General features: G+C 40.5%; 1 protein-coding gene across 2 annotated transcripts in view; it reads right to left on the reverse strand.

Moving 5' to 3' along the window:
• STK32C (serine/threonine kinase 32C) overlaps positions 1–23,314 on the reverse strand; it is a 91,543-nt gene that overhangs the window by 19,592 nt on the left and 48,637 nt on the right. For both annotated transcript variants that reach the window (XM_024215601.2, XM_024215599.2), the window contains exon 2: positions 872–1,023. In XM_024215601.2, the coding sequence (XP_024071369.1) occupies positions 872–990 (119 nt within the window). In that variant the 5' untranslated portion in view covers positions 991–1,023. The remainder of the gene's footprint in view (positions 1–871; positions 1,024–23,314) is intronic.

The raw sequence follows: 23,314 nt of genomic DNA on the forward strand, positions 1-23,314 counted from the left end.
AAGGTACTTAAACATGTGCCTAACTTAAAGTGCATATTTAAAGTGCCTTGATGACCTGGGGCCCCTCTAATAGGGCCTACCTAGCAAAATCTTACTTCTAATGCTTATGACCCAGAGCAGTCCATTTACCCAGTCCAGTAGCAAGTGTTTGCAAGATCAAGTCCTTTAGAATGAAAGATTCCTGAGAGACAGGAACCATGTGTAAAGCCCCATACACTTTTAGCACATTTGTACCATGTACCATGTACAAATGTTGCTGGTATTATTATTATTTATTGTTATTTATTATTAAGATGGTAAACATAATCTACATCATGGAGAGCTACCAGTTTCTTTTAATTCTTTAAATTCAAGTTTGTGCCTGATGCATGAATTATAGCACACAATTCATGATGAAACAGTAAAGAACATGGACAGAATCACAGTGATCAGTATCTCCATACATAAATTACCGTGACTAAGTTGTTTGACTGTATCAAGGTTCCTTTGCCAAACTTCACTTTAACATGTTGAATTGCAAAATTATTTTAAATTTAACTTGAAAAATATTAGCGGAACAGTTATTTGATTTTCAGATTTGAAAGAGAACTTGTTTACCAATTAAAAAAACAAAATATTCCAAAGAAATCATGTAAGATAATTTATCAAATGCATTTCAAAATGTGCCTTAAAATGTAGACATCTTAGTGTCAAGACAGGTTCCCTGAGTTTTCACATAAGCAAGAAATCCATTGATGACATGGAAACAACTCAATAGATTTCTTTCATTGCCCCTTGTCAAGAGCAAACTGAATGACTATGAGTGTTACTGTAAGGTGTTTGTGAATGCATGCAGTCACCAGAAGTGTACATCAGAAAAGAAGATATTCACCAGAGATTCACCAAGAATACATGCTCAATTTCCTGCAGGATCTCTAATTCTCTAAACACGTTTCGAACCTCATCTCTTTCGATGCATTGTTGTTTGTTCATGTACTTCATGGCATACATCTTCTCCGTATCTCTCTTTTGTACAATACAAACCTAGAACAAAAAAAAAAAAAAAAAAAAGTAGATGACAGTGATATACCTTTACTTGATGTTTTATCTGACTGTAGCTGTTCATTTGGTATCTTGGGGCTCAAATATGTGTGGTATTCAGTACAGTGCCAATTAAACTAATGGGGAGGGGGTGAAAGGAACACTTGGCAGAATCAGGCCCATTTTAATTCGGTGCTCTTTAGACATGGGCCTGTACAAAGTTATCAGTTCAAATACTTGTTGACTGTAGAAGATGTTTGAATTCTGAACTGGATCTGAATCAGAATTTTAGAACTGACCCTTTATCTTTATAATAGGCCAAATCAGAATCCCACATCCAAACATCTCTGAACTCTGGAGTTATCAAAATCTAGATCTGAATTTTGTTGACATCCTTTAAACTCCATTCCCATCTATAGTCACTAGGCACTCCCTGTGCACCCATGTGACTACAGCCCTTTGGATGGCACACCTAATGGGTCAGGTATGCCCTTTTATTCATAGCAGTATTTGTTATTTTATGCCATAGCTCCTAAAAGCTTCCACCAGGGATCAGGGCCCTAGAGTGCTCCACTCCAGCCACCCTTCCTTCACTGCTGTTGTTTAGTTTTTTTCACTGCTCAGGGATGGGCTTCATGAAATTGCAGACAACTGACAAAGATTCAAATGGTCTATTTAAAAAGAAAGCTCTTTAAGAATAAATTAAAAATGAGATTAAGACAAAAGAAATAGACTGTATAACAGATCTAGTCTCATACTTGGAAAGAGTTAAGCTAGGCAGGTACATATTTATGCTTAGTTACAGTAAAGTAACTTATTTTTCTAGGGAGCATTTTTTTCCTTTTCTCCCTTGTGATCCATTTGGCCACCAAGCCTATCAGTCCCATGTAGCTTATAGTATTAGGTCTCTTTCACAGTCCTCTTATGCATTTCTGGCACCTTTGATATGACTGGCTTATTATCACACCAAGCATCTCCTTCCCCCGGCCTGGTCTACACTACAAAGATGGGTTGACCTAAGTCGACTTGTTTCAACCTAGGTTTGTATTATCCAAACCTAAATATGTCTCCCATCAACTTAAGCATAATTACAGCCCCCCCAGAACCCCTGCCAAATGATGCACAGCCAAAGTTGACTATTTTTATCAGCATAGTGCTAATGAAGACACTGCATCACCTGTGTCAACCCTAACTGTCCTCTAGCAGTTATCCCACAATGCATCATCTCCCATGACAGTGGTCACTCCGGTCACAATTTTGAACTCTACTGCCCAGGGGTCATCGATCCTGGAAGCCTGCCCCACCCCGTCCTCTTTAAAAACCTCAACATGTTTTTGAAATGCCTTTTCCTGGTTGGCCACCTTGGTGAGCAAACCTTCTAGCCCACCTTTGCGAGCATCTGACCATGCCAGCTCTGCACTGACAGAGCGCTATACTTCGACATGCTCCTGCCTGGAATAGAGCAGAAGTCCAGGATCTCCTTGGCCTATGGGAAAAAGAGGCTGTGCAAGCCTAACTAAGGAGCAGCTGAAGGAATATAGATATCTACACATAGATTGCATCGGGGATGCTAAACTTTGAGCATGACAGGGATGAGAATCAATGCTGGGTGAAAGCCAAGGAACTTTGGCAGGCCTATCAGAAAGTGAGGGAGAACAACAACAAATTTGGGGCCCCCGCACTTGTACCCTAAAGTTCAAAGTGGGGATACAGCCTTGACATGTCCCACAAGGCTTTGTACCAGAGGGAATACCCATGGTGTATTACATTTTCTATCGATGCAACTACTTGTGATGAGGACATGCAGCACCAATGCAAGCAACCAACTGTGCACATGCCTGAATGACATATAGAAGCTGGCAGCTGTAAGCCAACATAACATATATTGACCAAACTTTGTAGTATAGACATAGAGCCAAAGTGGTGTTTCCTGTCTCCAAATTCACGGAGGGTTGTATTCAGTTCTGTGCCTAAACAGTTTCAGGATCAGTTTTCCTGTGTCACTTTTTACCTTAAATATGCTGTTGAAGGTAGAGCCACACAACTATGGACTTTCTGGCCACATTTGCAACTCCCTCACCCCACTCTTTGGCTGACTGTCTGTTGTTAGAAGATATTTTTTGAGTATGATTAACCTCCTTGTCTGAAGATGTCAATTTATAGACAGCTCATTGTCTGCACTGTCTTTGACTTTAAATAGACGTGGCTTATAGAATTCTTAGATTTTCGTCTTGACATTAGCTCTACTCCGTATCAAATGTGAATTGCTGACAGACTGAAACCAATCTGTCACATAGTTTATTACGAGTATTCTGTTCCTTATATTCTGAAAAGGCATAATCATTTAGTTCATATCAGAGAAAGTGATTAAACAATTTATTTGCATTATATTTATGATGTAATGAAAAACAAAGGCTTAACTGTTAAAATACTACATATATACTGAAACCCCATATTATTTATATCAATCCCTCCCTTCTGAAGTGAGTTCCTCCACTAGACAGAAATTCAGTCTAAATGAGTTGTTTGCCACTCTTGCTTGACTAAATATTTTGTACACTCAATTCACACTACCACATTTTAAAGGTATAAAATAAGTTCCAGGTATAATTTTTAACTTACTTGGATCACAGCTGTGATTCTCAGGCTACTTTCAGAATGGAACTACATCTTTGTTGTCAAACATTCTTATGGTTCAGGGTAGTTTTTTGTGTTTTCCCTGTCTACCACTGATAATTTACAATGTGTGCTAATGCATTCAAGTATTAAATATCACAAGGAATAGTGTCTGATCCCCAGAGCCCATTGAAATCAATGGGAGTCTTTCAATTGACTTTATTAGGCCTTGCATCAGACTGGATGTGAATAAACAGTAAATGATGTATAATAGCAATTGGCTGCAATAATATCTCTCTTTAGAGTTCTAAGGTGTTGGATTTAGTTGAAACTTTTTTAAAAACAAAAAACCTCTTACAAATATAACAAAAGTTTCAAAAGAAGTCGATTTTTTTTACTTTAAAACACTGATCTCAAAGGAAAGTACAGAAAGACACTGATGAGGGCTTGTCTACACCACACAGCTTTTAGTGACAAGACTGTGTCGATTCAGCCTTGTCGCTAAAAGTCAGCATGTGTAAACGCTCTTGGTCGCTACTTTGTCAGCTCGTTTGCCAACAAAATACTTCCAGCCCTACGAGTGGCATTAACTTTGTCAGCAGGAGAACGCTCCTGCCGACAAAGCTGCGTTCACACTGCCACTTGCTTCGGCAAAACTTTTGTCTTTCGCGGGGGGGCTTTTTAAAGTACCCATGAAAGACAAAAGTTTTGTCGACAACTTCGCAGTGTAGACATACCCAAAGATATACAAACAGAAATATCAAGTTAAATGAGACCCAAAATGGGTATGTAAGTTGCAAATGGCCTTATTTTTCAGCACTCTACATGGAGTATCCTCACTGACTTGAACACACTAGGATCAGAGGATTTCTGAAGCAGAATTTGGGAGTGATTTTACCTCAGAAAGCTTCACACATATATCACCTTTCACACATCAGACTACAATAGTGCATAACCTCTGGATTCCATCAGTGAAAATGTCAGTTTCCAATTAACCAATTAAATCCATCACTGCCTTGGACATCAAGAGTCACAATGTCTTGTCCTTGATATGTTTATTCAGCAGCAGACATGATGGCAGCAATTGTTGGTATCAAAAGGTTAATCTGTTATTTCCCCTACCATCACCCTCAAACACTATGGAATATTGCAAAATCAGTCAGCTTGATTGTGGATACTGGCTAATTTTTCCTTTGGAATGTCTTTCTGTGATTCTTCTGTGTACTAATGAAACTCTAATGATGAAGGTAACTATTTTTAAACAAGCTAATGAAAATTCTACACATGGTATAATTATGTCTGTTCTCTTTTAATTATCAGACATACTTATGATTACAATGCAGTGCACACATTTTCTAAAAAATTAATTTGGCAGCTCATTCACATAGCTCCTCATCTGGAACAGCAGACTAAGACTGACCTCAAAGTGACTTCTCATGACTCATTAGCAAGAATCAATATCTTCCATTGTTGTATGCAGTGTTGTTGTAGCCATGTTGGTCCCAGGATATTGGAGGGTGGGTGAAGTAATATTGTTAGAGAATATTTATATGATATCAAAATCAAACAAGATGAGTTTTATACATGGAGGGGAAAAAAACAAACTAACCCATTAAACTATTCCAAACTTCCAGAATACGTCCATTAATAACAATTTGCAAGTACTAATGGCAGATAATATAAAATCATCATGGATATATTACAGCTAGAAAGAGACAGCATAATGGATAGTTACTATTAGCTTGGTAAAAACATCTGATTTAAAGATACAAATTGAAATTATGGGTATAATCTTGCAGTTACCAATATGATTCTTATTGAACAAGAATGTTATGGATTTAAATATTTATACACGTACCTAGCTGTTGAAAGGTTTACTGTGAAAAGAGATGTTAAACCAAGATCCCATCTATCTGCTTCCTATAGCAGCTGGTAGATGTTCGAGGTTATCATCACATTATTTTCTCTGATTATTTCTTTCACTTGCTACTACCACAGTTACTGGTTATATGCATAATGGTAATAAATATTTCCTAAACCTGGACACATATGGCTGCATGATGAAATCTCTCTATTAACTCTAATCTTATTTTCCGCAATATGATATCTGCTGTTATTAAAGGAAACTGAAGTGGAAAAGCTAGTAGCTAACAGCTGCAACTGACACTCAGTTACTGATAGCTGTTCCTCTTTTCCATCTCTTTAGAAATAGAGGTCATGTTGGCAAAAGATATGAAAGAGATTATAGGCCTCACTCACCGCTGTGTTATTCCATCTTTACACTGCAGTAAGGCCATTAAGATCAGAACTGAAGAGAGGAAAAAGGTGACACATTAACCTCTTGGTGCCAGCACTTGTTGGCATCATGTCCATTATTGAGAATGAATACTGATTAAACTATAGCAACTCTGATGTTAATCTGGAATAACACAACGGTGAATCAGGCACTATATTTTAGATAATGTCAACATTTATTCTATATTACATGTATCATAGAATAGTTATAGGGCTTAATAATTGCACCACTGCACCGATTCACTAAATATCATAATGATTATCGATGCAGGCTGGTAAATTCTGATAATGTTTCTTTGGTTTCTTCTTTGTCTGCTTTATCATCCATCTTTCTTTTCTTTATCATCTTATTTTCTTTGGTGCTATTCTTTTTCCTTCTCTGTTTTCACAAATGGGTTGGTATTAAAACTTGGGGGTGCATTTTGTAATGTTATCTTCTAACACGGCTCATTTTATGCTACTTCTGGAACTCCCTTCTATCTTACATCTCCATATAGCACTTTTTAAACTGAAATATACTTGTCGATAAAAGATTAAGGATTTAAAAAACAATTATAAGCAAGCGAGCACACACTAATAACTTATTGTTGCTCCTGGAAATCACAATTCCTTGAAACAGAGTCAGAAAACCTGCCAGCAGGCAGCTAACTAAGAGTGGGAGTTAGAACTCATGCATCAAGATTTCAGCCTTTGAAAAATGATGGGCAAATGACTTGTTTATTAGTATAGAGGTGGTGGATGGGGAGAAAAATGGGAAGGAATCTTGTAAGGGTTTTAAGATGTCTGCAACAACACAAACCTTGTGCTTCATACTGCATTAGGGTATTATGAACTCTAATGCAGTGATTATCAACCAGGGGTCCGGGGCCGCAAGCAGTTTTCAGGGGAGCCGCCAAACAGGACCAGCATTAGACTCACTGGGGCCCAGGGCAGAAAGCCGAAGCCCCACAGCATGGGGCTGAAGCCCAGAGCCCTGAGCCCCGCCATCTGGGGCTGAAGCAGAAGCCTGAGAAACTTAGCTTCTCGGTGCCCCCTGTGGTTTTGGGCCCTGGGCAATTGCCCTGCTTGCTATCCCTACCGCCAGCCCTGGCTTTTATATGCAGAAGACCAGATGTTGTGGCACAGGTGGGCCATGGAGTTTTTATAGCATGTGTGTGGGGGGGGAGGGGGCCTCATAAAGAAAAATGTTGAGAACCCCTGCTCTACTGGAAATGAATAGGGTTGGCCTCATGGATCCAGATGTTTGCTACTCTTGTGATTCTGATACAAAACAGTTTTGTGCATGCTGTTTGAGTGTGTGATGCAAAAACAATAATTCATCTTGAAAACAAAAATGTTGAGAATATAAAAAGCACTCTACTTGCCCAATAAACCCTCCTCTCTGCTATTCACATTAACTCCATTGTAGTTGACATACACATCACGCCAGGTCCTATCCTGTGCCTGAGCACCACTCAGCACAGAAGAGGGGGATACTGAGGCAGCTAGTTATGGCTCTCTGTTCCTCGTGGCTGGTATATGCCAACCCTGGTCAGTCTCAGTGATGCTTAGAGGAGCTGCTGGGCTATTCTAACATATGCCATTAATATGAGATCCTTAATGGATCCCATGTCCGTGAAGAGTTGGTACAGCAGAGCCCCTCTGACATGTCCCCTTCCTTGCCTGGTATGCCACTTTCTTTCCTGGTACATCCCCTAAGCTGCAGCCGATGAGCAGAAGGGTAGAGACCCAGACAGGGAATTTTTCTATGCAGGGGGAATTTTCTGCTGGCCATTTGTAGCCAGTTGCTGACACCTTTGTGCTGCCTGAGTGATACAAAAGGGATAGATCTCAACAGAGAATCTGATCCTTATTGATTTATATACCCTTTTGGGGGGAGAAAATAAACTTATTCTTTTTCCTTTATGCTGCTTTTCCTGATGAGGGTCGTGGCGACAGCATGGAGAATAGGGAGGACCAGACCTCCTTAACAGGTTTCAGCTCCTCCTGGGGGATTCCCCAGCGTTCCCAGGCCGGTCAGGAGATATAATCCCTCCAGCATGTTCTGGGTCAGCCTTGGGGCCTCCTCCCAGTGGGATGTGCCTGGTAGAGTTCCAAAGGAAGCCTCCCAGGAGGCATCCTTATCAGGTACCCAAACAACCTCAGCTGGCTCCTCTCGATCTGCAGGAGTAGCAGCTCTATGCTGAGGCTCTCCCGAATAGCCGAGCCCCTCACCCTGTCTTGGAGAATAAGCCCAGCCACCTTGCAGAGAAACCTCATTTCTGCCGCTTGTACCCGTGATCTTATCCTTTCGGTCATTACCCAAAGTTCATGACCATAGGTGAGGATGGGGATGTAGATCGACCTGTAAACCGAGAGCTTTGTCCGAGAACTCAGCTCCCGCTTCACCACCATGGACTGGTACATCGCCGCATGCCTGCCACACCAATCCAACAGTCAATCTCACACTCCTGCTTACCATCACTCGTGAACAAGACCCATAGATACTTGAACTCTTCCACTAAAGGCAGCCACTCCCCCCTCACCCGGAGAGAGCAGTCCACTTCCTTCCAGGAGAGGACCATGACCTCTGATTTGGAGGTGCTGATTCTCAACCCAGCCAGCAGCGAAACATTTGAGTGCACATCGGAGATCACAATCTGAAGAAGCAAGAAAGACAATATCATCTGCAAACAGCAGAGATGCCACCTCTGAGTCCCTGTACTGGATGCACTCCACAGCTCGGCTGTGCCTTGATATCCTATCCATGAAAATCACGAACTGGAGTGAGATTCTCAATAGAGAATCCGATCCTTGATCTTTATTGATTATATACCCTTTGGGGGAGAGAAAATAAACTCTTTCGCTAAATTCTTTGTAAGTGGTTATCACAAACCTCTCTCCGGCCTATCCAAACTCATGAGTTTTCAACAGCCCCTCTAATTTCAGACTAAATCCAGAAGGGGCCATTATGATAATCTAATCTGACCTCCTATGTAACACACAATGGAGAATTTACCACAAGCCTTAGTAATCTATTCCAGTAGGTGATTATTTGCATTGTTATTTACAATTTGAATTAATCCTATAAGAATGGGTTTCTAGCAGAGGCAGATGTAGCCTCCTGATTCAATGGATGCACTGTACTAAATTGCAGAAGGGGGCACTGACAGAGAGGCAGCCTGGCCAAACCTGAGTGGGGCTGCAACTCCATGAATCGGGTCTCAATGCCTGCAACGGGGAGCCAGGTCCAGTACTGTGGAACAGGAGCTGCCACTGCAGGATGACGGCCGGGCAAACTCACTCTCCGTCACCCACCCCAGGGGCCTTCCATCTACACCTGGCCAGGAGACATGTATGTTTGCCTGTTTTTACACCCATGGTTTCATGATTTCTGTGTGTGCAACTGAACCTGTGAACCCCTGTTAAAGCCACCTGTGATTTCTAGGCTACAGGACCTGGTGAACTGTACCATCACCCATAATATCTTCTAGAATGGAAAAACAGCCAGCTCAAATTACCATAAAACATTTTAAAGATAATACTTAGTGGATAAAAAGTAATTAAAAATTTGTAGGCACAAGTAACATTTGATTCTGTCTAAAACAACCTAATATACAAACCTTGCAGAAATACATTTTACAGACTATAAGAAAACAACTCTACTCTTACCATTTCCTCGCTGCCTATACCACTCTAACCAGAAATGGTCATTGCGCTAAAGCCGTGGTTCTAAACCTTTTACTGCCGCCTACACCCCTGTGGTTCTCAAAATATGTTCTCGCACCCCTTATCAAAAATCGTTGAAGTAGGTCAGTTCTTTAAACCTAGATATATTTTTGTTTGTATATTACAGCAATTGTTAAAAAAAAAATATAATGTTAATAAATACATAGGTTTGATGAAACAAAGTAGTTGTACTTAACGCGCCTGTGCTTAATTTGTGTTTTCGATGATTTACCTTCTAAAAAATCTGGCATGTCTCGCACCCCCAGAAAGGGCATCTTGCACCCCCAGGGGGTGCGTGCACCCCAGGTTAAGAGCTACTGGTCTAAAGCATCCCTAAAAATGGCAATGTTGTGTTATATTATGTAGTTCAGCTGGGGGCTAGCCATGAAAATTGAACACCCACCCTAAAACCCAAAAAACTCTTTGATTTCAGTTCATCTCATATTAAGGTTTGAAGACCATGGATTTCTCAGTGTGCATTTTTAAGGAGCAGGAAATGTATTCCAAGTGTCATGGACAACTTTACATTAATGGTTTTGATTTGTAATAGCTTACCATGTACTTTGTAGTATATTAATTTCCTTTGCTTCTTGTTTACATGAGGGAAACCAGAAACAGTGTAATGAATGAGAAAAGGATGAAAGCTACTTGTACTCTGTAATCATAATAAATAAGTTTTATGAAATGTAATTGCACCAAGAAAATACAAAATCATCCCAATTTATTCAAGCTCTCTAGAAATCTTTGTTCTCAGGCTTCTTGAAAATGTTAATAGGAGTACATGGGAATTATCTTCAGTTAGCCAAGAATTTCAGCATGTGGTTGGGGGATGTGTGTGCAAAGAGAGGGGGACACTTGAATTCTGACACCTAGAAGTGTTGATTTAATCCTTGTTTCATGCTTTGCCTGGAGTATGGCTACTACTTTGGGGTCTGATCTTGTGGGACCTAATCCAACTGGCATTAAAGTTAATAGGAGTCTTTCCATTGACTTTTTTTGCGGGGGGGGTGGGGGGGTGTGTGTGTGTTGGATTGGGCCCCTAAGAAGCAAGAGAACAAAGTTTTCTCCAGCACTGTATGTACTGTTTTTACTATTATAATTGCTTTTATGGCTAATAGGGAGGCCTTGACACTGCTCTAATTTATGCCAACAACTAATTTAATCACTGGAAGCTCCTAGGATTGCCATCTATGTCCCCCACATGAATTTGTTGCAAGATTTCTCTGATCACACAGACATGTATCATATATATATATATACACACACACATTTATCTTTTTTTTCTATTTCTCTGCTTGCCAGAGTCCTAGCTATAGTACCAGAATGCACAGTATTTACTTGGTAAAAAGTTAAAGTATAAAAGTTACCTTATCTTTAAATTAATCTGAGATCCATTATTCAAGACTATCTTGGTTCTATTATACTGCATAGCATGGTAGACAGCAGAAAGAAGGGGGGTATTGTCCTAATTTCTCCAAAATGTAGTCCCTTATTGCATAGAAGAAAATTTTCAGCAGTTAAATATGGTCATTAGAAAAACTGTATGCAATTCTGCCAGATTCGGGATGCAGAAGACAGGGATCAGCTGGTGGTAGTTTGCTCAAGACATTTCATATAAAAGATTTAATAGAGTCCCAAATAACCCGAACATTCAGCTGCTGCCAAATGGTTTGTATACAGCTGCCTTCACTTTTATTGCATTAAAAGCATAAAGGGTTTAGAAATGAAATTACATTTACTATTTAGGAAAGAATATATGAATTCACATCTCCCAAATCTATCTCACTTTGAGACCCTGGACAATGGCAATGTCTTGTATTCCCATCCACAGCGGACACTCCATTTTCAGCTGAATCTGGGGCAGTATAGGTCTCTATTCCAAAACATATTTCAGTTTACTGATATATGGGCAGACACAGGGATCAGTGAGCCATGTAGTGTTTACAAAAGTGGGTTGACTTCTCTTTGCAAATGATTCTATTTCTTCAGGCAAGTTACTTTTAAATTGTGAGAAGGTCAGAATACATGGAAACCTAAACTTGTGGATAGTAGTTCTAAAGTCATGAAACTCACCTCTGCCTTCTGAATGAAAAGACAAACACCACTTGGTAGAGCCACAAAGAAATGTAATTGTTTCTTTAAAAAGCTGCTACTAAAGTTTGTCAAAATGTTTCCAGAGTCCTTTATGCATCCTATCATAGTAGGACTAGAATGCAGTAATTATTTGCCATGTAGCTCTTAAATACTGAATTTAAAATATCGACTTGCAAATTCCCTTCTCTGAGAAGGAAACTTAAAAGAAATAAGGGATCATATGGAAGGAAAATAAAACTTGGTAAGCATACGGTACCACTGGCATCTATGCTCCTGAGAGCCAGGAGATGCTATGATTTTGAGAAAACAGAAGTAACATTGGTTGCAAACATATTTTGTAATACCTGAGTATTTACATTGTGTAAAACTTTTCACAGATGTTTGGTGTGATTTTTAACTAAATTGGCTAGTAAGTTATATGGTTTGTTCTTTTTTGCTGGTTTATTTTGGGTCCAATAGAAAATTATATTCTAGTATGTCTAAATACCAATCTTCTAGGAAAGTTGATAGACAAGTAATTCTGAGCAGCAGACTGTGAAATGAGAACATCAGAACTCTGTGTAGTCCTGGGCAAGTCATGCAAACTCTTTTACTCAGTTTCCCTGTCTATAAAATTAATTATAACACTAGTCTCCAAGCTAATGTTTGCAAAGTGTTTGAACCTTTTTGTCCAAAATCCTCAGACGATACGCTAATGAGTCACCACTGACACCAATGGGCCTGCTCACTAAACAGCCTCTAACCACTGTGTATTGGGTTTGCCTTCATCAGCGGAAGCAGTCAAAGAGCAATATCTAATGTATGATATTTATTTTATGCCCAAGAGATTTTAGCCATTAATATGATTTTATTTCTCTAGTCCAAGAAAGACATTGCATTGCTTCTCTTTGCCACCTTTCATGTTTCACACAACAGAACAGGGCTAATTTTGCTGACTATTTGCTGTGACGCTGTCCCCATGGTTTCCACTGTCAGAAGTTTCCACTCTCTGTAGTGCAGATGGCAAATACATCCATTTAAAGCTTCTGAGATAATCAGCAAAATGTCCAAATGTCAAGGAAACGGGTACATGAACTGAACTAGCTGGAACAGCAATCTGGATATACTTTAAATTGCAGATGAAGCTATTGAACTTGCAGGGAAAGGCTTTATGGTGGAGACTCCAGAATTCTGAGGAAAATGTTAAGTCAATGCTATGGTCCAGATTGTGTTTTTGTCCCTAAGAGGGAGCACAGGGGAAGAAAGAGCTCAAGGAGTCTCCCCACACATGAGCCCACTGCACTATGCCTAGGGAGCACAGATCATCATAGAATATCAGAGCTGGAAGGGATCTTAGGAGGCATCTGGTCCAACCTCCTGCTCAACAAAGCAGGACCAATCCCCAGACAGATTTTTGCCCCAGATCCCTAAATGGCCCCCTCAATGATTGAACTTACAACCCTGGGTTTAGCAGGCCAATGCTCAAACCACTGAGCTATCCCTCCCCCCGTACTAGGGCCCTCAGCCACAATAGACTTTCCTGATGAGTGGGGGGGGGGGGGGGCAAAGGCCATGATCCTCACCCCACTCTCTGCACTGGCCAAAAGAGGTGGCTGAGAATGGAGAGGAACAGACATTGTACCCATTTAAGTTGAGCTGCCACTCCAGCATGCACTCCCTGGACACCAAGAGAAGGAACAGATGCTGAATCAGCCAGAATTTCTCCTGGCAGTCCCACTGCAATGTGCCTATTTTTACACTACCTATTGCAGGGCTCTGCCTTAGAGGAACAATTTAGTCCTGTTTGACTCTTGTACAGGGATCTCCAAAAATAATTCAAAATTAGTGCATGAATAAGGGAACTCTTAAAACCCCAGACAGAAAGCGCAGTGGAAGGCTTTCATTTTCTCTTGTAGCTTTTATTACCATAGTACTTAGCAGCGCTAGTCAAGGAACAGGACCCCATTGTGCTAGGCATTGTCGAAACACAGAACTCAAAAGATGACCTCTTCCCTAAAGAGTTTACCATCTAAGCAAACAACAGGAAACTGCAGATGGAGATAGGCAGGCAGACAGACAGGAGAGAACAAGGAAACAATGAGATAATAGCTATAAGGGGGAGGCTGTCTACTGGCATCCCCTTGGGGCACTAGACACCCCAGATTATGCAGGGAGGAGGCAGGATTATGGCTCTTCTCACCCCCAAAAAGCATCGCCGGGTGACCGGGGTGAGAGTACATGCTCCACTTTCCTAAAAATCCACTCCCCCTACATGCCAGTGAACCCCAACACTTTATGTAGTTCCTGCTGCAGTAGCGCAGCTCCGTATTGCCCCTGTATACAGAGACGTGCCAAAGAGATCCTAGAAATCAAGCAGAGGTTTTGCCATCCTGAAATGCAAAGCAAGTTCACTTTGTCTTTTTGATTTCCAGATATTAAAAGAAAACTAACAAAAAGGACAGCTTTACCTTTTCTATTGTGGAAGAAAAAGAAAAGCCTTTACAGACTGAACAGCTGGCATAATTATGAGTCCATTGTTAGTGAAATTAGCTCATTATTATTTATTTTTGCCAGCTGACGACTGATTCATGGACAACATACAGAATTTCACACACCAGATCATAGCATGGTGTACTAAACTGGAGGATCTATGTTCAATTTATGAATTCTGTTTGAGATTATGAACTCTCTATATGTATCTATATCAAACTACAAATTCCATTTTAATTGTAAGGCTGTTCTGCCTTCTCTGCTGTCTTTTTACCTCCACCTTGGTTTGGAATTCCTTGACATAGGGCTAACAACAGAAGGTCGTTAAACCTTGGTGATTGTTTATTAGAATGGAGGCACCTTAGGTCAGTGATTTGGCTACCATCCAAAAGAACAAGTCCTTGCAGGTGGGTTGGTAATCAGGCAACTGATCACTGGATGGTGGGGAGGCACTGAGCCTGACTTAAGGGGTCACCTGACAAAGAGGACTGGAAGTTATAAAAGGAAGGTTCTCTTACCAGCTGTTTTAGAAAGGAAGAAGAGACCAGAATCAGAAGGAAGCAGGCTGCAGGAGTGAGATCAGACTCCATGTTTTGGAGAAGTCATGAGCTGCCATGAGCATGGATACCATTGAGGATTCTGTCTAGATTCCAAAGAATTCTCAAGAGAGATGAGAAAACTAAGGCAGGGGACAGCATACAGGTGTTTATCTCTTGTGTTATCTAAAGTGAAGGGTGACTGGGCTAGAAACCTTGTGCAAAGTCTGTGTCTTTTTGTTTCAACTGTCATGTGTCCCTGAAGAGGTAAACTATAAAACAGAGTGCCCACAAGGTTGGAGCCCGGGGTGTGTGTGCTTAAGCAACTGGGAAGTCTGGGGAGCTGGTGCTAGTTTCAGGCCCTATACAGCTGGGCCATGGAGTCCCAGCTCTCAGAAAGGGAGGCAGAAAAAGAATCTACATCCTGAGAGGGTGCCTAGAAACCCACAGCCAGAAGCAATGCATGGCCTCTGCTTAGACTCAGGAAAGCTGCAAAGCACACAGGTCCAGTATGTAGGGCCCAAATGCATCTGCCTGGTGAGTGTCCAGCAGGGGCACCTTGACAAAGTCTGTGACACCTGAAATTCAAAATAAAAAGAAAACTAATATTAGGAGCAGATGAATGGACTATGTTTGATAAACATGGATCTTTGACTGATTCAACCTCTAGTGATGTACATAAACCTAGTCCTGCAAACTGTCTGTTGGTGAAACTTGCCTTTTTTGTGCACAGGTTACTCAAAGAGCTACTGTAATGGGTACAAGAATGTTTTCCAACTCCTGCCAAAATCCTGGCGTGAGTGAGGATGGAAATGGAATACTGGAATCCAGATGCAGATCCAGCCTTCCCTCTCGGGAAGGCTTCTTGGGATTAGGGGCAAAGGGCCATCAGGTGCCCCAAAATGCATGATGAGTTATTTGATTGTCTTGCCCTTGCCTCTTTGGTGTGCTCTTTTTGTGGAGATTTTTGGAGGTTTTGTTTGTTTGTTTTTCTTTTATTAACTCAGTGTTTTGTATCTTTTCTTTTCCTCAGTGCTTATGCGGATACCTGCATTTTTTTTGGTCCAGTTTACCAGCCACCTCCTTATATAAAGTAGACTCTGACTTTTTTTCCTCTAGAAATGTAATAACTCCTTTTACTTGATGGTTTTGAATGACTGAAATGTGCTAAAATTCCCATTTAGATTAAAGGTCATTTAATCATTTAATAACATGTCCTGAGTTATCTCAAACTAATTATACTGGACAGCACAATTTGTCAATGGGCTGAAACAAAGCCAAGTATTTTGTATTCCAGACAATGTTCATGAGGCAGATCAAATATTTGAGATTAATTGCTTATCTCTGCTGTACAAAGACTTCTTTTTTCTTCTTCTGCAAATTCAGATGTCATTCCAAATTAAGGCACTCATGATCCTGTACTTCTCTTGGATATTATTGTCACATTCAATGCAGAAATATCATTCTGCTCAAGGGAATCTTCCTTTTGTTTCTGAAATCTGAATGGATTTTTTTTTAAACTCCTTAATGGCTTCTACTTTTGAAAGGCTACATAATTTCGCTGCAGTCCTTATACACATAAAAGCTTTTGTCAAGGCTGATTCCCCACTCTGGCACTTGAGTGCAGAAGGTGGGGGCCTGCAAGGATTCTAAAAATTAATACTGGCCACTCCAGGCTTGTATTAAACTCCCAAGGTTACAGCTTTTCTCTGACCTTGGATGGGTAGATGCTGCCACCACCCCAATGCAAAACCCCTTTGAGAACACAGGAAGGCGCACTTGGGAATTCCTTCCTGTGGGTTACCCTCAAGCCTTTCACACACCCTCCCACCCCGCTCCAGGGAAGAGCTGAGAAAGGAAAAAAAGAAATCAGCTGTTGCCACCAGCTAATTAAACAACATGTGCACAAACCTCTTAAGACACAAAAATCCAATTCTGTTCTTTAAAAAGGTAAATTTTATTAATAAAAAAGAGAGAAAATACATCTGGGAACTTAGGCATTTGCTAGATTTAAAAAAAACAACTACAAGGATTAAGCATCAAGAATAGCTTTCTTGAGGTCCAGCTTAAAGGTTACAAGCAAAACAAAAAGCACCTGGGGTTAGCACAAAGGAATTCACAGGCCATAAAGAAATAAAAGAATTAAACCTAATTGCATCTTTCTAGCCATTTCCTGATCTACTTAAATATGTGAGGTTTTAAATAAGTAGTTTCTAGGTATGATACTGATGATTTTTTTTCATACCTGGCCCAAGCTTTTCACAGCATAACTGCTCTATCCCTTCTCTCTGGGAGAACAACCACAGACAGACAAAATGGGAGTCTTGTTTCAATTTTAAAAAGTTCTAGCCTTCCCATTGGCTCTTTTGGCCAGGTGCCCACTCACTTCCTTTTACCTATGCATAGCAGAGAATCTTTTTAACCCTTTACAGGTAGAGCAATTAGGGAACAGTTACTAAGAGGGACTTTATAGATGCTGGCTGGGTGTCTATAAAAGAGAGCTGCTCCCCCTACTCCTTCATTTATCACAGTTTTATTGACTGCGGCTGAGATCCACCAGCAACATTCAATATTCAAACTTGGATTTCACTTATTTTGTTCTTAGAGCAGAGGTCAATAGCTAGCATTAGCAACTGTTCACCTCTGACATCAAACATCTCAAAGCTACATGATAATGAACCAGAGCCAAATTTGGTTCTAGCTTACAGTGGTGTAAATCCTTGACACTTAGGTCAAGGAAACTGATTCACTCTTGGATTTCTACTGGCAGACTCCAGACTGTGGACCTTCAGATGTGTAAAACCTACCCAGACCAGGGGGGATGCCACAGCAGCATAGAGGTCACATTGCCATTCTACTGCAGGGCTGGAGCTGCATTGAATGTGGGGGATGCTGGCTATATAAGGAAATGGCTAGGATGCTTGATAACGCACTGATTCCACTGACAGATCTTAGATGGTACCTAATGATACTTTAAAACTGTTCTCTCCACCTAGAACCCCAGGAGGGAGCATCAGTGCTAACATTTCTGTCCTTCCATGGGGGTGAATCCCCCAGGAGGCACAGCTGCCCAGGGGGCAGCAATTTTCATCTATCAAGGTTGAATCAAGCCCAGTGAGGTTACTCCAGTTTTATCCTGGTAAAGGCAAAAGCTGAATTTGTCCCTTGACCTTCTGTCCATTTAATGTGATGCCAAAGTCACCTTTGATATCAGTTGTTTTTTGAATTAATAGATTATCCAACAGATAACATGTGCAAATAAACCACTACAATGGAACAGAATGTACTCTGTTCTCTACAGCACAGTCTATACTATTGCTTTTGAGTGCCCCAGAATTCAGCCTGAAATGTCATAGTTGCTTATTTTTTCTAATAGAACATATGAAACCTTCTATATAGGCCAAAATACAGAGCCCAGCACGTGAGTCTAGAAGTTGGATCAGGCATGGGAAATAGGAGAGAACAATCGTCTTCTCAAAATGGCCAGTGGTGGGAAGAAAAGGAAGATTCACACAGCAGTGGATTCTTCTGCACTTTCTCTTCTCCTGCCCAAGCCTACACAGGCCCCACTCCCGCCAACTGCACAGCATCCCTATATCTCAGGTCCACCACTTTGAACAGTGAAACCATACTACCTGGGGAGCCCAACCCCTCTCCACAAAGATAGGGGCTAGATTTTCCCTATACTGAATTCTGGTTTGGGTCAATATCACAAAGTATTGTCTCTCCTGATTAATATTGACCTTAATATATTTTGGGAAATTATTTTTCTATCAAGTTATTGAATCCTGACTATTAGCTGAGCAGTGGTGAATAAATGCTGACTCTACTATAGTCTGTTTACCTAAGTATAATTACCATCAATAGTTTGGGTCTATGCTACCTTAAGATTTATTCAACAGTAGAGTAAATGAACTTCAAAAAGTTGCCTTGTGTTTTCAAGATAGGAGGAAGCACCAGGTTTGCTACTCATTTATCACCATACCAATCAGGTTCATTCTAGAACATAAGAACAGCCATACTGGGTCAGACCAAAGGTCCATCTAGCCCAGTATCCTGTCTTCTGACAGTGGTCAATGCCAGGTGCCCCAGAGGGAATGAACAGAACAGATAATCATCAAGTGATCCATCCATCCACCCATTCCCAGTTTCTGGCAAACAGAGACTAGGGACACCATCCCTGCCCATCCTGGCTAATAGCCAATGATGGACCTATCCTCCATGAACTTATCTAGTTCTTTTTTGAACCCTGTTATAGTCAAATATCTTTATAGAATATCTTTCCATCTTTAAAATGTACACCTGGTGAGGTTTTCTTTACATTATTACAGACAGCACAGGTAATGGCGCACATAGCTATGGTTGCCCAACACTTTCCATTATAAGAATGTGTAATAGGGCATGCTCCACCCCACCCTGTGATGCCCTCTGACTCTTCAGTGAGTGGCACCTCCACATTATTCCCACCAGCAATACAGTCTTGTGTAGCCAAGGGTTTACATTGGCTTCTACCCTTTTCCACAGGGCCAGAGAGGAACAGAGTTCTTCTTCTCTGAGGATCTCAAAGCATACTGGGCTCAGCTAACTCAGTCCTCTCCTTCACTTCCTTCCTGTGCCGCCTTTTATAGCCCTCAGCTGATGGCTTACTGGTTCATCAGCCCCTGGATTGATCAGTTCATTAGCCGCATATTCACCAATAATCTTTCTCCAGGGGAACTGTTACCTAAGGGTGTGTCTACATAGCAATTAGATACCCACAGCTGGCCTTTGCCAGCCAACTTGGGCTCAAGGGGCTCTTGGGCCGTGGGGCTGTTTCATTGCTGTGTAGACTGCCAGGCTCTAGGACCCTGCAAGGTGAGAGGGTCCTAGATCCCAGGCTCCAGCCCGAGCCCAGAAGTCTACATAGCAATGAAACAGCCTGAGCCGCATGAGCCAAGTAGGTATCTAGTTGCTCTGTAGACATACCCTAAGTGATGCAGGGCTGGCTCACCTGCTAGCACAGGACTCTGTTACAGATTCTGTTTTCAAGTTGCTTATAATGATGCCATACTTTAACCATTTGGGCTGAAATTTCCATACCACATGTCTGTCTCAAACTGAATTTTTTGGAAAAATTTCAGGAAAAATGTTAGTTTCAACCATTTCTCAGAATAAGGCCTAAATAATCATCCTACTTTTAACTGCTCAATTACATAAAAAGTCTGACTCAAGTTAACTTGGATGATTAGGAAAATATGCTTTCAAATTCTACTATTCCTGAGTTTCATTAAGCTTATTTTCATATTTTCTCTATATTTAAGTATAATTTTCATATGACTTCAGAGAGTCAATTTCAGATAGTCAGATCATGGTCAACATCTCTACTCTTCAGGGACAATGGAACTTTCTACAATAAGGGTAAAGCTTATCTGTGCAAGGACAGAGCTTTCTTGGAGGCAGGTCTGAGAGTATGAAATGAACTCCCCAGAAACTAAAGACTGTCAAAAACCTCATCACCTTCTGTACTAAGTGCAAGACAAAGCACACTTCAACCTCACCTGCTCTAATATAAACACACAGTAGTATGTACATTTTTTAAAAAACCACCAAAACAGAACAACACACAATTCTCCCCCTGGGGAAAGGAGGAGAGAAAGAACAAACCAGATGAGACAGATGTTAGTCACATTGCTTAATGCACTACTGGAAGATGCTCAGATATTGGACCTCTATACAACAGAATAGTATTTAAATTAATTTTCTTCTATTTCTCTGTGTTAAGGTTAAATTCTTTGCTGACTCTCTCGGGTGAGTTGTGGTCTCCCCTTCATAACAATAAGCCTCATTATTGACTTGAAAAATCTAGCCCCAAACTTCTCATGTATTGATGGGCTCTGGACTTGTGAGATCAACCCAGAAAAAGAGTGCATACTGGAGGAGTGAGTCATCTTTGGAAATCTCAATAAAAGAGATGTGCCAGGGCACTGATCCTGCATCATTAAAGTCAATGTGCACTTTTCCATTGACTTAAATAAATGTAGGATCAAGCCCCCAGTGCTTAAAGATAGAAAATAATATAGAGGTTTTTAGAATGTATTCTAGCAAACCAGTGCATGCTTCCTTGGAGAACTGTGTCTGGTTTTGTTCATGAAACCTTTACAAAGATACAGGTGAAAGTCTGGGAAGGGAGAATACTTAGTGAGTAATATGGCCCTGATTCAAGAAAGCACTTAAGCATGTGCTTAAATCCATTTCTACTCAGCATAATACTTAAGCCTCTGGTTAACTTCAACATGTGTTTACTCCCCATTGGGATTTAAGGACATACTTAAGGGCTGTCCTGAACAGGGATGCTTTTCTGAATCAGGGCCTATGACGAGCAATAGTAAAAGCTGAAATTACAAGGTGTTGCATAAATGAGTAGCAGATTTGATATAGGTTACTGTAAATTATGCATTACACATGCTGTTATAAAACCAATCAGATTTTTGACTAGTTCTTTCCACTTGGTCCATCTTTAACAGTTCAGCTGTTAAACTAAAACAAGCAGCAAATTGTTCCATTTCTCTGAATGCATTCTTGTCACACACATTTCTATCTGATTGACTGGAATTAAATCAGGATTATGCAGCCCGCAAAGGAGAAGAGTTGGAAAGGACTTGATTGAGGTAATTAAGATTATGAAAGTTGGAATGGAAATGTATAATAAGACAGCATAATAATGAAAGATACAACACCAAGGGTTCACAAATGCGGAACAAATGATGGGAAAATACTTATCCTCTTACTATTAGAGCTGGCCAGGATTTTTCTGTCAAAATGGTTTTTCAATGGAAAATGCAGTTTCTTTTCACTCAAAAACTTCAATGGGTAACCTTCAATTTTTCAAAGAAAATTCCTATTTTCCACTGGGAAAGCTTTTTATTTTTCCAGTGGAAAATTTGAAACAATATACTAGGTTTTGGGTCTGCTTGATCTGAATCAGAATACTTCAGTTTGTTTAACTAACCCAAAACATTTAATTATGAATCATTTCAACATTAAACTGCATTTCTTCATTGTGGTGCAATGCATCATGGGAGCTGTTGTTTTTCTCCATTCTCTCCTATTGGCCAGGTTCCCTTGGCTGGACTGTATCTTTCATGATGCAACTAGGATGTCGTCCCCAGCTCAGTGGTATATCATGGAAGTCATATAACTACAGGTGCATCATGGGAGAAGTAGTCTAGCCAGGGAGCCTGGGCATATAGGGGAAAATAGGGGCATCAAGCTCCTATATCTTTTTTGAGATGGGGTGACCACATCTACAAGCAGTATTCAAGATGTGGGCATACCATGGATTTATATAAAGGCAATATGATATTTTCTGTTTTATTATCTATACCTTTCTTAATGATTCCCAACATTCTGTGAGCTTTTTTGACTGCCGCTGCTATGTGAATTTACACCAACAGAGGACCTAGCCCAAGGTGTTTCATAGATTCATAGTAGGGCTGTCAAGTGATTAAAAAATGTAATTCCGATTAATTGCACTGTTAATAATAGAATGCCATTTATTTAAATATTTTTGGATGTTTTCTACATTTTCAAATATATTGATTTCAATTACAACACAGAATAAAAAGTGTACAGCGCTCACTTTATATTTATTTTTATTACAAATATTTGCACTGTAAAAAACAAAAGAAATAGTATTTTTAAATTCACCTCATACAAGTACTGTAGTGCAATTTCTTTATCATGAAAGTTGAACTTACAAATGTAGAATTTTGTACAAAAAAACCCTGCATTCAAAAATAAAACAGTGTAAAACTTTAGAGCCTTCAGGTCCAATCAGTCCTACTGCTTGTTCAGCCAATCGCTCAGACAAACAAGTTTTTTTTACATTTGCAGAAGATAATGCTGCCTGCTTCTTTACAATGTCATCTGAAAGTGAGAACAGATGTTTGCATGGCACTGTTGTAGCCGGCATCGCAAGATATTTACATGTGAGATGCGCTAAAGATTCATATGTTCCTTGATGCTTCAACCACCATTCCAGAAGACATGTCCATGCTGATGACGGGTTCTGCTCGACAGTGATCCAAAGCAGTGCGGACCGACACATGTTCATTTTCATCATCTGAGTCAGATGCCACCAGCAGAAGGTTGATTTTTTTTTTTTGGTGGTTTGGGTTCTGTAGTTTCTGCATTGGAGTGTTGCTCTTTTAAGACTTCTAAAAGCATGGTTCACACCTCGTCCTTCTCAGATTTTGGAAGGCACTTCAGGTTCTTAAAACTTGGGTCGAGTGCTGTAGCTATCTTTAGAAATTTCATATTGGTACCTTCTTTGCGTTTTGTCAAATTTGCAGTGAAAGTGTTCTTAAAACGAACAATGAGTGCTGAGTCATCAGCCGAGACAGCTATAACATGAAATATCAGAGGGGTAGCCGTGTTAGTCTGAATCTGTAAAAAGCAACAGAGGGTCCTGTGGCACCTTTAAGACTAACAGAAGTATTGGGAACATAAGCGTTCGTGGGTAAGAACCTCACTTCTTCAGATGCAAGTAATGGAAATTTCCATTACTTGCATCTGAAGAAGTGAGGTTCTTACCCACG

This window comes from Terrapene carolina, unplaced genomic scaffold (genome assembly GCF_002925995.2).
Source record: "Terrapene carolina triunguis isolate 2854851 unplaced genomic scaffold, T_m_triunguis-2.0 Scaffold95, whole genome shotgun sequence".
NCBI lineage: Eukaryota > Metazoa > Chordata > Testudines > Emydidae > Terrapene > Terrapene triunguis.